This window comes from Ptiloglossa arizonensis, chromosome 2 (genome assembly GCF_051014685.1).
Source record: "Ptiloglossa arizonensis isolate GNS036 chromosome 2, iyPtiAriz1_principal, whole genome shotgun sequence".
NCBI classification, from domain to species: domain Eukaryota; kingdom Metazoa; phylum Arthropoda; class Insecta; order Hymenoptera; family Colletidae; genus Ptiloglossa; species Ptiloglossa arizonensis.
This window is the reverse complement of record NC_135049.1, coordinates 18,397,080-18,412,202: the sequence shown is the minus strand read 5'-3', so window position 1 is coordinate 18,412,202 and position 15,123 is coordinate 18,397,080. Positions and strand designations below refer to the sequence as shown.

The 15,123-nt window shown below is 37.8% G+C and overlaps 1 protein-coding gene across 8 annotated transcripts in view; it reads left to right on the top strand.

Moving 5' to 3' along the window:
• LOC143143632 (neuronal calcium sensor 2) overlaps window positions 1-14,752 on the top strand; it is a 123,041-nt gene extending 108,289 nt beyond the window's left edge. For 7 of the 8 annotated variants that reach the window (XM_076305102.1, XM_076305100.1, XM_076305099.1 and 4 more), the window contains 3 exons: window positions 1,094-1,237; window positions 8,838-8,966; window positions 10,387-14,752. In XM_076305102.1, the coding sequence (XP_076161217.1) occupies window positions 1,094-1,237; window positions 8,838-8,966; window positions 10,387-10,563 (450 nt within the window). In that variant the 3' untranslated portion in view covers window positions 10,564-14,752. Of the gene's footprint in view, window positions 1-1,093; window positions 1,238-7,658; window positions 8,316-8,837; window positions 8,967-10,386 lie in introns of those variants that run through there. The other variant, XM_076305107.1, reaches the window with a different exon arrangement.
• Window positions 14,753-15,123: the final 371 nt, after the last annotated feature.

Sequence of the window (15,123 nt, the reverse complement as noted above, 5' to 3'; positions counted from 1 at the left end):
AACTTTCGATCACACATGAAACTGTAACGTGAAATTATACAAATATGGTTTTACCAAGAAATTTATTTATCAATGAAATTAGAAATGGATAAAATTGACGCGACCCCGAGTATTCAGTTTCGAGAAAATATTGATTTTTGCAGCTGCACGGGTGTTTCTACTTGTAAAAGGAAACGGATACAAATCGAATAGTTTACACATTGGGCGCGAGAAGAATGACCAATTTACATGGTACTAAAACTGTTCACCGGGCAAATTGAAATTTCATGATGCTAATGCCTCGTGTACAGAGTATACGAGTCCAGCCGGTCGTGTGATCCCCAAAGACTACCTCGCCAGAGGGTGGAAACGGACAGTCGACTATGCCATGGACAGCCAACCCCCATAAACTCTGCGTGGCGGTCACTTCACGCCAACACGGCAGGCACCCCCCCGAAAAATTTATGACACCGAACGTACTTTCCCGCAAATAAAAAGTCGAGACGTGACTACTTCTCTTAAGCTCTTCAGGGACACCTGTCCACGCGAGTACGTTTAGTTTCTAAATTTTTCTAAATAATGAAACGCACAAGTAACCACCGAAATTCTGGATCCGTGATCAAGTCTCCGAATAATACAACACCGTGTTACATTGTATCGAGAGTAATAAATTTCACGAGTAAACATCACTTCGAGTTTTTCGGTTTATCGAAAATAAAATCACCCCTGAAAAGATTAAGGTAGATTTTGAACATTTTTCATTTTTATTAACGAGTGGGTAGACAATTTTATGAAATTGTATCATTTTCGAGCAGATACATCAAATTTCGAATCTGTAAGATTTAAATAAAAAATGTTAGTTCGTGCACACGTTATGGTTAGTCGTATGGAGCCATTCTGACTATACTGAAGTGGATTATCGATTAATTTGAAATAAACAAATGTGAAAGTTTTGTAATTTTAAATAATAAGAATCCGGAGTGTATTGATATTTTTTTTTTTAATTTTCTTTTTAAAGGAAATGTTAATAATATGTATCAGTACCTAGATGATCGATCTGAGAATAAGAGAGAATTTCACAATTGATGTTTTTCTTCTTCTCTGAATGTTACAGCAAGATTGCCCGAATGGTCGGTTAACGCCAGCAAAATTTGTCGACATGTACAAAATGTTCTTCCCTTCCGGTAACGCGGAGGAATTCTGTGACCATGTCTTCCGTACATTCGACATGGACAAAAATGGCTACATCGATTTTAAGGTAAGATAAATTGCTCTGAATTTACTTTTACATAAGTTTCTTGTATCCTCGACGAACTTTTCATCGAGATCGATGTACAGAAATACGTCGTGTAACGAAATTTTCCACGTTACTTCTACAGTGATTCTTCCAAGCAATTGTACTTAATCGCTTTAAATCGCATCAAACGTTAAACGATTCTATCCGATAAAAATACACCTCGCGAAAATTTTTAAACGCTTGCTATTTTTAAGAAAACTCTATTCGACGTGTATTACGAATTCTGACCTACTTCTGTTACCCGGTACAATTATATTTATACGTTTAACGTTAGTTATTCGACAGGAGAATGATTAAAAGCGGTAAAAATATAATTCTTCTCTAACGTGTCAGTATTCGTACCATTATATACACTTTGTGGAATATTCACAAAAAATCAACCGAATAATATACTATTAGGTTGTTCGAAAAGTCATGTCGTCTTCCAAAATGGAGAATATATAATTTAATAAAATGTTTATACACTCTAAAAAAAACCTATTTCATTATCACCAAAAAAAAAGGAAACAAAACGACTTTCCGAACAATCCAATATTTACGGTGATTGTAAACCAGGTGAGAATGTTTCGCGATAAACGGAAAACGTAAATGATCTTTAAAGACTTTTACGTATTTTAACGAATATGTAATAGTTTCACATTTCAGCAACTATACGTACATTGGTCGAAATAAGTCGCGTCAGTTCTCTGTTGGGGTCAAGTGGTCTCCATTATCCCTTTACGTTGCAATACGTACGACACGCTGGCTCCGAGTTCTCTGGCAGTGTGTTGACAAGTGCACGGTGAATTACTTGAAAGGTATACAAAAGCGTTAGGCGCTATTGTCTTACTAGTTAAAAAGTCATATTTGTCGACCGGGGTATGTCACACACCGCCAAACTGCTCTAGGGTTAACTGAATTGGATATGACGGCGCTATTCGTGCAGCATTACTATACACTGTACGGATGTCTTAGAAACGGCATCGCGACTAAATAGCAACAATGCGTCCGTGTGCCGCGGAATTTGAGAAAACTACCTCGAGGTACTGCACACTGATCTCCATTGTGGTACCGAATGCGGTACGAGGTTCATGAATAGGATTAGGGAACCTCTGTGACGGTACGAAGACTGCATTTTGAGAATGCAGTCGTCTGAATGGCGACCGAAGTGTCACGTTTCTGATCCAACGTGAATATTCATGTCTTATATAATTTCTCGATGTATATGAAATTTCTGTGTCTCGTAATTTAGGATCGTACAAAGAGAAGCAAGCAAAGAAGAAAGCAAAGAATGCTGTTTCTGTTACTTTCGAACGAATTTACTGAAATGCATCGGAGTACATATTCTTACGTTTTCGATGTTACAGTATTCTGTTTGTTCGTGTATCTTGAGAAATTATTCTAAATTATATAGTAGCACGTGATTCGTGCAGGGTAAATTATTAATTAGTTCGCAGAAAGAAATTTTGATGAAATTATGAAATAAAACTTAGTCACTGACTCGTAGAAGTTAGATTTTTTACACAAAGAAGGGAAAATTTAATTTATTCGCTATTTTGAATAGTTAATTTATTACAAAAATCACAGTCAAGCAGACGTATGAATCGTTAAATAAATCGATACGAGTTCTTCTTGGTAGTATCTGTTCGATCTCACCGAATGAAGAATATTTCAGCAGAACGATACTCTAAATTATTATCGATGATTCTGTAAATATACGAAATTAAATTATATAAATTATATATGAAATGCATACTTTCCACAACGAAACGTATGTTGAAATAACAAAAATTATACAGGAGCAGAAATGAAGCTTTTATTAATTCAAGCGGTCTTTCAGTCGTGTGGTGGTTGCTAGTTAGTATTAAAATAAATTTGATCGTAAGTAGGTCATTGTGATCAATTGTTACAACTTTGTAACGCTCCGAGCAACAAAAATAACATATTGTGGACTGGTAAAATATTACCACGAATGTAAAACTTATTTATCATACATTCAACCGTTCACCACATTCCATTCAAATGTAAAGGACGATGTAAAACTGTCCGACTATTGTCGCAAATTCAATATGGCTTACGAAACGCATAATACATACCTATGTAGTATTGTACACCAACTGTCCAATATTTGCTTCGAATAAGCTTGATAATTCCATGCTTCTGCGCGAGCCTGAGGGCTCTGTTTGTACTTCTGATTTAAGATGAATCTCTAATTGAGGCTCGTTTGCAATCACAATTCAACGGTAGAAAATATTCATTGAATTGTTCGTTGCGTGAGGTTTCGTTCATGTGATGTCGAATTTCTAAACAGATCCTCTTACTTCTCAGCGATTCTTTATCGCACCCTCAAGAAATGTATTCAGAATAATATCGTTGAGAACTAAAGCTCCGTAAGTTTCCTTTCAGCTTTTATTAATAATAATTTGCATTCCGTTGAATATTAAAAGAGAGAGGAGGCATGTTGCGTATAATCTCTCCACACCAAATCGATTATTTCTTACCCTAGATGTCAAGAATTTTGTTAAAATTGAAGTACAATGCAACCCACGAGAAATTACAGAGATGATCACCATTTCGTTGGTTTCGAATTTATTTCAACAATTGAGAATTCACCAACATGAATAAATACACAGACAAAATGTTCTAATACTAGGTAATTAATATTGCTTATTTTAAATCCTTTAAATATCACCCAGAACATATTTGCGAAACAATTACGGTAAAAAGGAGTTAGAGAAAATTTATTTAAAGTTCGAATCATTTTTATTCGTTACCCCTGGGTCTTTCTTGTAAACGCTAGTAACTTTCATCTTTCAAATTCAGTAATTATAATTTACTCGTTTCCCAGTCGTTTTTCAGTAGTCTGTCTATAAAACAACGTTTTCTTATTTCATTTTTGTAAATATTTAAGGACAGGTACGGAAATATATTTAGAAAGCTGTTTTCAATTGCATATTCTTGTTTTTATTTTACTCTATTTTATTGGGTTGTTCGGAAAGTCATTTCGTTTTTCAAAATGGAGAATATATAATTTGATAAAATGTTTATACACTCTAAAAAGATCGTGTTTCATTTTCACCAAAAGAAAAACGACATGACTTTCCGAACAATCCAATAATTTAATCTCTAAACGTGGTTTCAGTTGTTTGACGATCATATGCCTGCCCGAGATAACTCGGGCGCGGCTGTCAACTCGTGAATAAGTCCAGTTCCGCGTTACTTCTCTAAAAATATGTCTTGCAAGAAACGGCAACCCTGTATTTGCTGGATTGGCCGGGTTCAAACAAAGATAATCGAGAGGTATAGAGGTGAAGAGTTGTATATGAACAAATGCGTAGTGACAGGCGAGGTTGCGGAATGAGAGGCATTCATTTGTCATCGAGCGGACAGGAATGTCTAAAGCAGTGATTCCCAAAGTGGGTGATTTCGTTCTCTGTTGAAATCAAATTTGTTCCTGTTTTCCGTGAAACAGGAAATTACACGATGTACATTCGAGTAGGTATTGGATTGTTCGAAAAGTCATTTCGTTTTCCAAAATGGAGAATATATAATTTAGTAAAATGTTTACACATTCTAAAAGAATCGTGTTTCATTTTCAACAAAAAACAAAAAAAAACGAAATGACTTTCCGAACAACCCAATGTAAACCCATTGCTGTGAAAACGGTATAAATACATTTAAAAAAAAAAGAAAAAAGGACGAACTTTGATTCTGTCTATAAAGAAGTCGTAGCGTCATTGAGATAAAATTTCATTATGGTCGGTGTTGACTTAACTTGATTCGCTAACCAGACTGAGAAAAGTGTTCATTATGAAAATAGTGTAAGTTCACGAACACGTTCAAATGTGATTAGAATGTTCTATTTCTAGATCAGGAAAAAATAAGGACTCGCCGTAACGTCGTAGACCAAGATTATTTAAAAAATTTTGTTTGCAGCGATGAATAACGACATACGTATTTGAAACAATAAAACGGTAAAAGAATGAACGAAATATCGAAGTCGAGTGAAAATTGATTGCATTGTTTTTCGTTGGATGTAATTTGAAATTACAAAATAAGTCAATATGGTACGAGTCAATTCTCCGAGCTACGCGCTTGCGCGGCTGCTCATTCACCGTTTCTGCGCATTTGATTCATTGTAAGTCTTCCGTGGATTATGAAACGATAACTTTTTTCAATTTCCAAGTTCCATTTAATTATTCAACATTTGGTTTGCCATTTTTACAGATACAATAGAAAAATCATTTCATTTAAGTATATAAAATATATTCTTGAAGACATCTACTCCTTCTCATAGTAATTAGTTGCTCAAAGAAACCCAACTGTCACTCAGAAGGTGAAAGTTGAAACGAACGTTGAAATGTATCCAACATTTATTACAGAAGAATATTTTCCTATCGAAATTGTTTCATAGCTCCAAAGTAGATCTTTATTAAACCTTCTTTATTCATTTTCACGAGTTTTACATGTCTACACTTTAGCACAGGCTTTGCACAATACTAATATCCTATTATTTGCAAAAATGCTCGAGCAGCCTGCACAACAGCTTCGTTCCAGTCTTCGTAATTTTCCTCAGTTTCGTCAGTTACGTTTTCTATCGAAAAAATGTTTCAGACGACATCAAAGTTGCACGAGGCAACGGTGGGAACCTCGAGAGATATTTCTTGCGACACAGAGTGATATCGAGAGTTGAAAATGCTCCTTTCGGAGCGTTCCTTTTACGCCATACTGTCGACAGTATTGCAGTTCGTTCCACGTATTCCGTGAATCTTTAGGAAGAGCGGTACCGGTGGTGCAAGTAGTGGTATTAACTGATGGCAGAAGTTGGCCAGAGGGGCCAGCATGTCGGTAGGGTCAATATGAGAAGTGGAGACACTTCAGAGGTCAGGAAGAGCAAAGAGCCGGCTTGCCATCGACTTCTTCTATAAAACCCTCGTCGTTTGTCTACCTTACACGTCAAGCGACCCAGTTTTGCCCAACTGTACCTACGACGAAGATGCTCAAAATCCCCTGTATACCTGGCGTGAAAGGAAATGCGTTCCTGAAAATCACTATGCCGCTGCACCTACGGTCGTATTACTTTCTTCAGTCCTATACATCGGCGCCATCTACACGCTGGAAAGAGCTCTCGCTCCACATCGTAACGGAACTTCATACTCCGTGAAAACGAATAATTAAAATGGAAATACCAGCAATTCGAACGAAACATTTGCGGCGATTTGAATGTTAAAGAGGATACGTTTTACTTTCGTTTTAAGATGAAACTCGTTCGTCTGGGATGCAATTCTTTTCGAACGTATTTAGAAATAACACGCGCAATCGTTACTCAACTCGCAGTGAGCTACGTATTTGGGTTGGTAATATTCTATTTCGCTGGAGCATTTCACTTTACCATTGTCACCGTTCGCGAACATCTTGACCTCGTCGAGTTAATGGAGCATCCATACTTACATAATGAATCCTTCAACATGCGCGACAATTACACATGTTTCTTACAAACGATCTCGCGAGTCGTAAAGTTACGAGGCACTCGGTGATCTTAGAAACACGAATTAAACTTGACAAATTATTCATCAATATTGATCATCGTCGTTCAAATGCGACAGCTCTGTTTTCATAGGCACTAATTGCACCTAGGTCTCATGTAGAAGAATTCTGTCCCAAGTACAATGATACGTATCGGTTTGTTACGTCGAAAAGACATTTCGTTTTCCAAAATGGTGAATATATAATTTACTAAAATGTTTGTACACTCTAAAAAGATCGTGTTTCATTTTCACCAAAAGAACGAAACGACTTTCCGAACAACCTAATACTTAATAAAATTAGAAGAAAAGCTTTCGAATGAAACGATAATACCATTCGGAAGGGTTGTGTCTCGCAAGGCGGCCATTTTGGAGATCGGTGACTCTTAGGGAGCAGTGTTCTCACGTAGCCAAAGTTGACCTAAGAGCTACGGAATAACTTGCTTGGAAGTGATGCTGATGTTGCCACGAAAGCCTCGCCATGGGCTTAAGTGATACAAAGGGGATATCGTAAGAGGTTGACAGGATTAAGTATTCCCGTATTCCTCGGTTACCTTCCAATCCACGAGGTTGATAGTTCCCAGTCGCCGGAGCCGATCGATGAGGTTAGATCATCGTGCTGGAAACGGTAGCGCATCGACATGTCGAGTGAGTTGCAATTAATCAGCTCGGCTACTGTCTATGCAGAGACCGTAGAGATTTGCGTTTTGCATCGACAAGTGCGGATATATACGGCTACTTGGAACTCGATATCATATTGGAAGTTCATGCTACAAGTACAAGACGTTGATTGGGTGTATCAGAGCCCCGATACTCAAAGTGGGGAGGGATTAGCCTGGTACAGGTCAAGTGTCCGGGTACGGTGGAGTCAGCTTACGACTCATCCACATTCAATGACAGGACTGTGTTCAGTGAAGGTGCTGAGATTCGTCTTAAGGATGACGTTTGAATAATTCCGTTTTTATTTTTTTTTTTGCAATCAGTAATAATCGCAGCTAGTAAATCGAACGAGGGACTGAGGGATAAGTCACTCGACAGTGTCGCTGTGACGCAGTTGTTCCATAAGTTCGTATCGCGGTGTGTTTGTACTTCTCGCGCTACGTATCGTAAACACTTGAAGGACTCGGGTGACCAAACTGTTGTGCTTCGGTTTAGTCTATCGAGTGCATTCGAAAGCCACGGATCGTGACGTTAGGAGAATTTTATATTCCGGGGAAATAATGAGTGAAGTACACCTTCGATTCTCGTCTCGTGTTGCACGACTTCCGGAAAGGGAATACGAGTGTAGCAAATTGTGTCGCTACGGGGAAGGTGCTTTATGGACTCGTACGTGCAGAAAGTGGTTCGATTTTGGAAAGAAAATTTGAATACGAAAGATGAACCACGGTTCGTCCAATCGAGACAAACGAAGATAGAATTCGTAGTCTGAACTAAAGGAGGAAAAATGTTGCAAATGTTAAACGTGTGCAAATCATGTGTACATGGATGTTTGAAGAAAATAGAAATGATGTCAAAGCTGAATGCACGGTAGCTTCGTAAGTAAGATTAGAATATTACTTTCTATGGTAGAAAAACGAACCATACGAACTTATGGGACATTTTCGTCTGTCTTCTTACTTAAAATTGGTTGTTTGTAAGATTCTTGGTCAGAATTTTAGAGCATTTGGAGAGCTTGATAGATTTTGGTATATCTTTGGATTTCTTCAAGGGCATAGTGTATCGAGATCTTTGTGGATTGTTGTTAATATTGTAAGGTGTGTGTAACACTGTATGCAATGTTTTCGATTGGAGATTCTCTATTGGTTGTTTACATTTGTTGACTTGGCACACTCTCGGAATTATATTTCATACGTACAGACATGTTGCAGAATGATTTTATATAGGAACCATATATATTTGTTTGAGAATGTTGATTTACGACAACAATACGGAAGTTCTCTTACCAAGGGTGCATAAAGATATTCGAGATACACATTTTATTTCATACATTATTAAATGAATAATAATTAGATATTGTATTGGACATTATTAAAATCCAACGCAATTTTTTGTTATAGGAGTTTCTGTTAGCCATTGACGTAACATCTAGCGGAACGCCGGAAGAAAAATTGAAATGGGCTTTCCGTATGTACGATGTCGATGGAAACGGTGTCATCGATATCCAAGAAATGACGAAGATCGTGCAGGTATTGTGTATTAAAATTCTTAGCATGGAAAGAATTTCATCGAGAAACGTTTAAGAAAGAAAATAAATTTTCCATTCGTATTTAGACGCAGAAAGACCATCTTCGAACAATACTCGATTCCATTATCTTATTATACAGGGTGTATCCTCGTAAATGGGACCCACCACTGCGATGGATTTAACACGAGAAAAGAATAACAAGTATTCGTATAAACGTACGATCCAGGGTTTTTTTTCTTTTTTTTTTTTGTTACCGAGTTATAGCCATTTTTGCGTTCAATTAACTTGTGTTTACTATCGTGTAAAATGCTCCAAATGGCCATTTCGTAAGTCTATAAAGATCTCATTATAGATTGTCTTATCTCCTTTTTACGGTTCTTATGGCCAATGCTTAAACACTGAGATATAAGATATAGAGAAAACTCGGATAGTTACGAGATCCTGAGAAATTTTTTGTTTCGTTTTGTTTTCGTTGTAAGATAAAAATAAATACGAATAGGTAAACTTACATTACGTGTGAACAATACAAGGCACTTTGACCGGACCATCGTTTAGATAGGTATAATTGTCGCATTTATTCAAATAAACCAGTCAGGGTCTGTATAATTTCGCGATAACATATCTATGCTAAGATCGACATTTAGATTCCTACGGCTATTATACAAATTTTGATCAATATTCCAATGCAAAAATGTTAGGATATTTCCTTTAGGTAGTGTTTAGGTGAAGAAAGGTCTTCACTTTTCAGAAAATATTCCCAGAACGGTGCAAGATATCGCAACAAAGATCGAACAAGTGGTGTATCTATTTTTTATATGTACAAAATTTATTATATAAGTTACCCACAAATTACTATCAAAATATTCATGCTTTTCGAATCTTTGTACTGTGCAAAACTACTTCTTCGTAATTTCCTTTTACATATGTAATCAATTTATCTATTCTACTTTTTTCTTTTTTAATAGAAATTCTATTTACACATAATGTTTGAAAACTTTAAACTTCTTCGATGTTCCACTTTTCTAAAGATACTTTACTCAGTTTTGCAAGTACTCTCTTCTCTCAAAATTTATCAGTCGGTACATAACAAATTGTCACAAAAAGAAAAACCACAGCTTACCAAACAGTAAATCGTATTTTATTTTGCACATCGTTTAATCAGTTTCCCTTTCAGTGTTTTCAAACAGAAAAGATTCCATCGTACTCTCGTGCAATGTTCCCCGATGTTCGGAATTTTCAAATTCCCCAATTACCTTTACAAACATTCTTCACCCGGTTCGGTGAGCATCGGTTGCTCCCGAAATCTGTAAACATTTGTTTCAACAGCCTGCGTGCACGGTGGCAACGCGTGTTCGCGCGAGAAAAAAAAAAAAAGGAGCCAGCTCGCCAAATAGTAATCGTGCCCAATTGTTTGTTCCCAGGCAATATACGACATGCTTGGGGCGTGTTCTAGTAACAGACCGGCGGACAGTGCAGAGGAGAGAGCGAAGAACATCTTCGCAAAGATGGACGAGAACAATGACGGTCAGCTTACTCAAGAAGAATTTTTGAAGGGTTGCCTCCAGGACGAGGAACTCTCTAAGATGCTGGCTCCCTAATTCCGTAGCGTCGTATATTAACGTCGTTCTCATGAGACAGTCCATGATGCCCACGAAAAAAGACGTTGAAAGAAATACTAAGCAACCGAACAACTCCCTCGAAAAACAATCTCAGAGACACACCTTACATCTTGCATACGAAGAAGAGAGAGAGAACGGACACGAATATTTTAGTATGAGAGATTACGCGCACGTGTACGGGCGTGGTTGTTACGGTTTGACGAGGATCCGTCTGAACACGTACAGTTACCGGACACAATCGAGAAGAGTTCGAGAAACGATCAAAAGTCGTTCGCTTTCTAAACACTGATCCCAAGTCGAGTCACCGAATCACGTAATCGCCCGAAGAATCATTCCGTATACGATCATGGATGGAGAGAAACGTACGTGAAACGCTCCGCGTTCGTCACCGGCTTATTGGTGGTATGAAGACGTTGGACGTTCGCGTGGGGCCTGAAACGAAAGGAAAAGAGAAAGAAAAAAAACGGAAAAGAAACACTTTCGAAGTAACGAAAACCAAGAGAGATCGATACCGAGATCGGTTCACCGAGGCTCGGATCGATACCGAATTCGACGTGTATCGATGTTGCATCGGCGACGTTCGCCGATGTCGCTACGACAAGTATCGTAAGATTGATGTTTAAGGTAAACGTAACTACTAGACGTAATTCGAGACGGGATTTTTCAATATTTCGAGATCGAACGATTAGGCAAAAGTTGCGCTTCGTTTCGAACTTGAACAACCGACACAAACACACACACATACATACACACAGGCGGTACCACGCCACGGATGTTTCGCGGGTGATGATGATATCGATAAACACAACGAATTCGCACGAATCGGCGTAGTAATCGTCGAATAGGTAGGGGAGATACCCGATCGAGGAACACAGTTTTATATCGCACGATGGCGCCTCTTCCTAAATACGTACAAAAACTTTCGTCGTTGTGTCATTATGCGTGTGTAAAGAGCGTGCACGTCGATGTTTAGCGTTCAGTTCTACCGAGGGGAACATTAATTACAGTTGCCGCGAAAATGTTCAACCCGTTTGCGCTTGCGTCTTTCGGTTCTCGCCCGGTGCACGTGCAAGGCTCTTTCTTAACGTAATGCACAATGGTCATGTTATTATTGATACAATAAATATACGATGTACGCCATGTAATATATACACCTATTGTACCATGCATATTATCGGTAACACGAGCAAAGTGTGTGTGTGTGGACATTACGTACACACACATATATATGTATATGTATATATGACATGTACATGTACGTACATACGTGACATTATACGACACGTGTACGTACGTATATGAAATTATATTACAGACGTACGTGCATACGTGACATTATTTTATACACGTACGTACGTATATGACGTTATATTACGTGCACGTACATACACGTATGAAATTTATTATACGTGTATATGTACGTATGCCTATATATATGTATATGTATACGTACACATGTATGTACAGACACATACGTAACGTACACTACGCGGTATGTTCGCGAAGATCGTTTCACAATATGCATCAGATTCAACACTCGTAGCGTAGGTGGAATTCGAGGGACGGAGAAACCCAAAACGAAATCGTGTACTCGCAAATGTACTTATGTATATTGCGGGTAGATAAGGAGGCAAAGTTAAGATCGACGGTAGAGCCGAGATTACGAAACTTACGAGTTCGATAGAAGAGCAACGGCGATATCGTCCTTTTAAATGTACTCGTAGCACAATACGCGTGCAGTCACTCTGCAACGGGGAACACGTTAAGAACGACATGCAACACGCGATCGGTAAATTCCTCGACGGTTGAGAAGCGTCGATGTCGATCGTACCAACAATTGGAGCCAGTGTATAGTAATTTTCTGCTACAAACTAATCGGTACGCATGCAATGTTCTAACTACTACACTCTATAGACTTAGAACGATATTTGGTGGTTTCGTTTATCTCTAATTGTGTCTTTCGAACGAATCCACGTGTTCTTCCGGTTGTGTGGTAAACTCTAATCTCACGGTTAACGTAGCTTAACGTAAACGGAGAAACGTAACTGTAGATAGACTGTATCTAGGAAATTCACGCGAAAAGTGTCTGTTGATGAGAACGGACAATACTCCCTTTCGTTTCAAGATCGAACAAACGGAACGGAAGACGATACATCCGCACGTTTAAATATTCATTAGGCTTAGTTAATTTCGTATTGCCCCCGTTTTCGTTCCAATTTCTACGGTGCAATTTGAAATCTATCCTGTCCGTTCTATGGATTTCGAGAATTTTTTTGTTCTTTGCAATCTTACTTGTTATTGAGGGGAACAGAAACTTAAACGTGTTCAAGACCGGTACTCCCGATGTTATTGTTACTACTTATTAACGTGTAATCGATTCTCTGTCTCGGTGTACCGTAATCGTTTCGTTTGAAAATAAGAAACGATCCCGCGAACAATCATTTCGTTTAGGAACGCTCGCATAAATATATTCTTTTAATAATTCAACGACACGTAGAAGATATTAACATGTTCGCTGGCACGGTATCTGAATGAAACAATTTTCAACGTCCCTCTTTGTATAGGCGCCAGCCACGAGATAACACATTATTTTCCTTCGACGAATAAATATTCATAAGATAGAAATATTCATTTCTCTAATGTATGTTGATTTTTTTTATTCTTCTTTCAAATGTGCACCGATCCATTATTTATGCCCATTTATTTGGAATACATTTGCAAATGAGGACAAGTTAATTTTCGTGAGATAAATCATAGGCGGTGTCCGGCAGGTACATGTTAATTCGCGCTTGGCAGTCAGTGTGTTAACCACGGGAGATACATCGGTAAGTAGGTCTGGAATTATTCGAGTATTTGGATATTCGAGTGTCATTGATCGAATATTTGAATATTCGAATATTATTATTCGAAGAAGAATCGAATACACGTTAGAGACATTCGAATTCTTGATCGGCGCGTAAAATATTCAAATTCTCGAGTATTTAAATGGTCAAATATTCAAATAGTATTTGAATAGTCGAGTATTCGAATAGTATTTGAATAGTCGAGTAATTGAATCGCTAATATATTTGAATATTTGAATACACGAATTGAAAAAATTCAACAACTGGTTCAACACTCCAAATGAGAGATCTAGCAAGAAAAATGGGAATACTTTGACCTTGAAAACGCCTGAAGTTCTGAGCCTCCCAATAGACGTTTCTTCATTTCGAATAGAACAAATAGACATGAATGAATAACCGTTTCCTTTTGTTTTTACGAGATTACAATCCAGACGAAAATTCAATTACTATAAGATACTGTCAGTTATAATGTCCTTTGAAAAAGGAAATAAGAGACCGGTGTGTGTTAGTGATAACAGTCGACCAAACGCGTATTACTATTAGGTCGATATAGTAATAAAGAGCTCGTTTCTCTTCTTGAGCGAAGATTGTCGTTAAAGTACTCAGAATTTATTGAATTTATAAATCTCTACTAGAATGTCCTGTCATTGAAACCCTCTCGAACTGTTTGTAACAATAATATTGATATACGAACTGGAAGTAAAGAATCTCTGTACCGACGTATGCAGTCTGTGCAAAAATCGAAGTAAACTCTCCCATTATACGTATAGATAGTTTAGGCTAGGTACATATCATTGCCTCCCCGCGAAAAGAGCAAATCGAAGCAATAATTCTCACGTCGCTTCTATTCACTTCTTGTGTGCTTCGATCATACTTGTACCCATAATTTCAGTCAATTTTAAACGAGAAAGTATTCTATTTATTGACACGATATTATTATTAACAAACTCGCGCGCGCGCATACACACCATTCACGTACACACATGTTTAAATGTATTATATAAGAAGAAGTGTATATATATTATTGGATATAATGTATAGGAGGAAGAAGACCTATATTTTTTCGCTACAGTTTTGTAAATCGGTCGCATTGTTTTGAAAAAGAAAAAAAAAAAATATATCGACTCGACTGCGTTGGTTTTCTACAGTATGTACGTCGCGAAATATTCCGACGGAAGAAAGGAAGGGAATCGGAGAAGAAAAAGCGAAAAAAAAAAAAAAAGAAACAACTGCGCCGCCTCCTTTTATTTTGTTCGGGATCGTCGGCCACTATGGTGGTAGCCGATGTGCAAAACTTCGCGAAAATAAAATGGTAACGAAGGAAACGGAGAGAAAAAAAAAAATGAAGAAGAAGAAAAAGAAACGAAAACACGATTCGCACCGTTATTAATTTATATACTGTCACATGGGCGCGCATACGCATACACCGAGATACTTTTCACACGTTCTACGTTCTACTCGCTGACTAATACTCGGTTTTCGTAATCTTTCGCGCGATTTCCAATTAATTGTGGGAGAACGCAGGATTGAAACATCGCCCAAACGTTCTCGAACAGAAAGTGCAGCATTGACAATCGAAATAATAAGTTTCCTTTTGAGGGAGTCGATGAACATAAATGAGAGAATTCTACGAAGCTTAAAAAAACGAGCCTAAAGTGCATTACACATTACAAAAAGCATCTTTTCGCCTTACTTA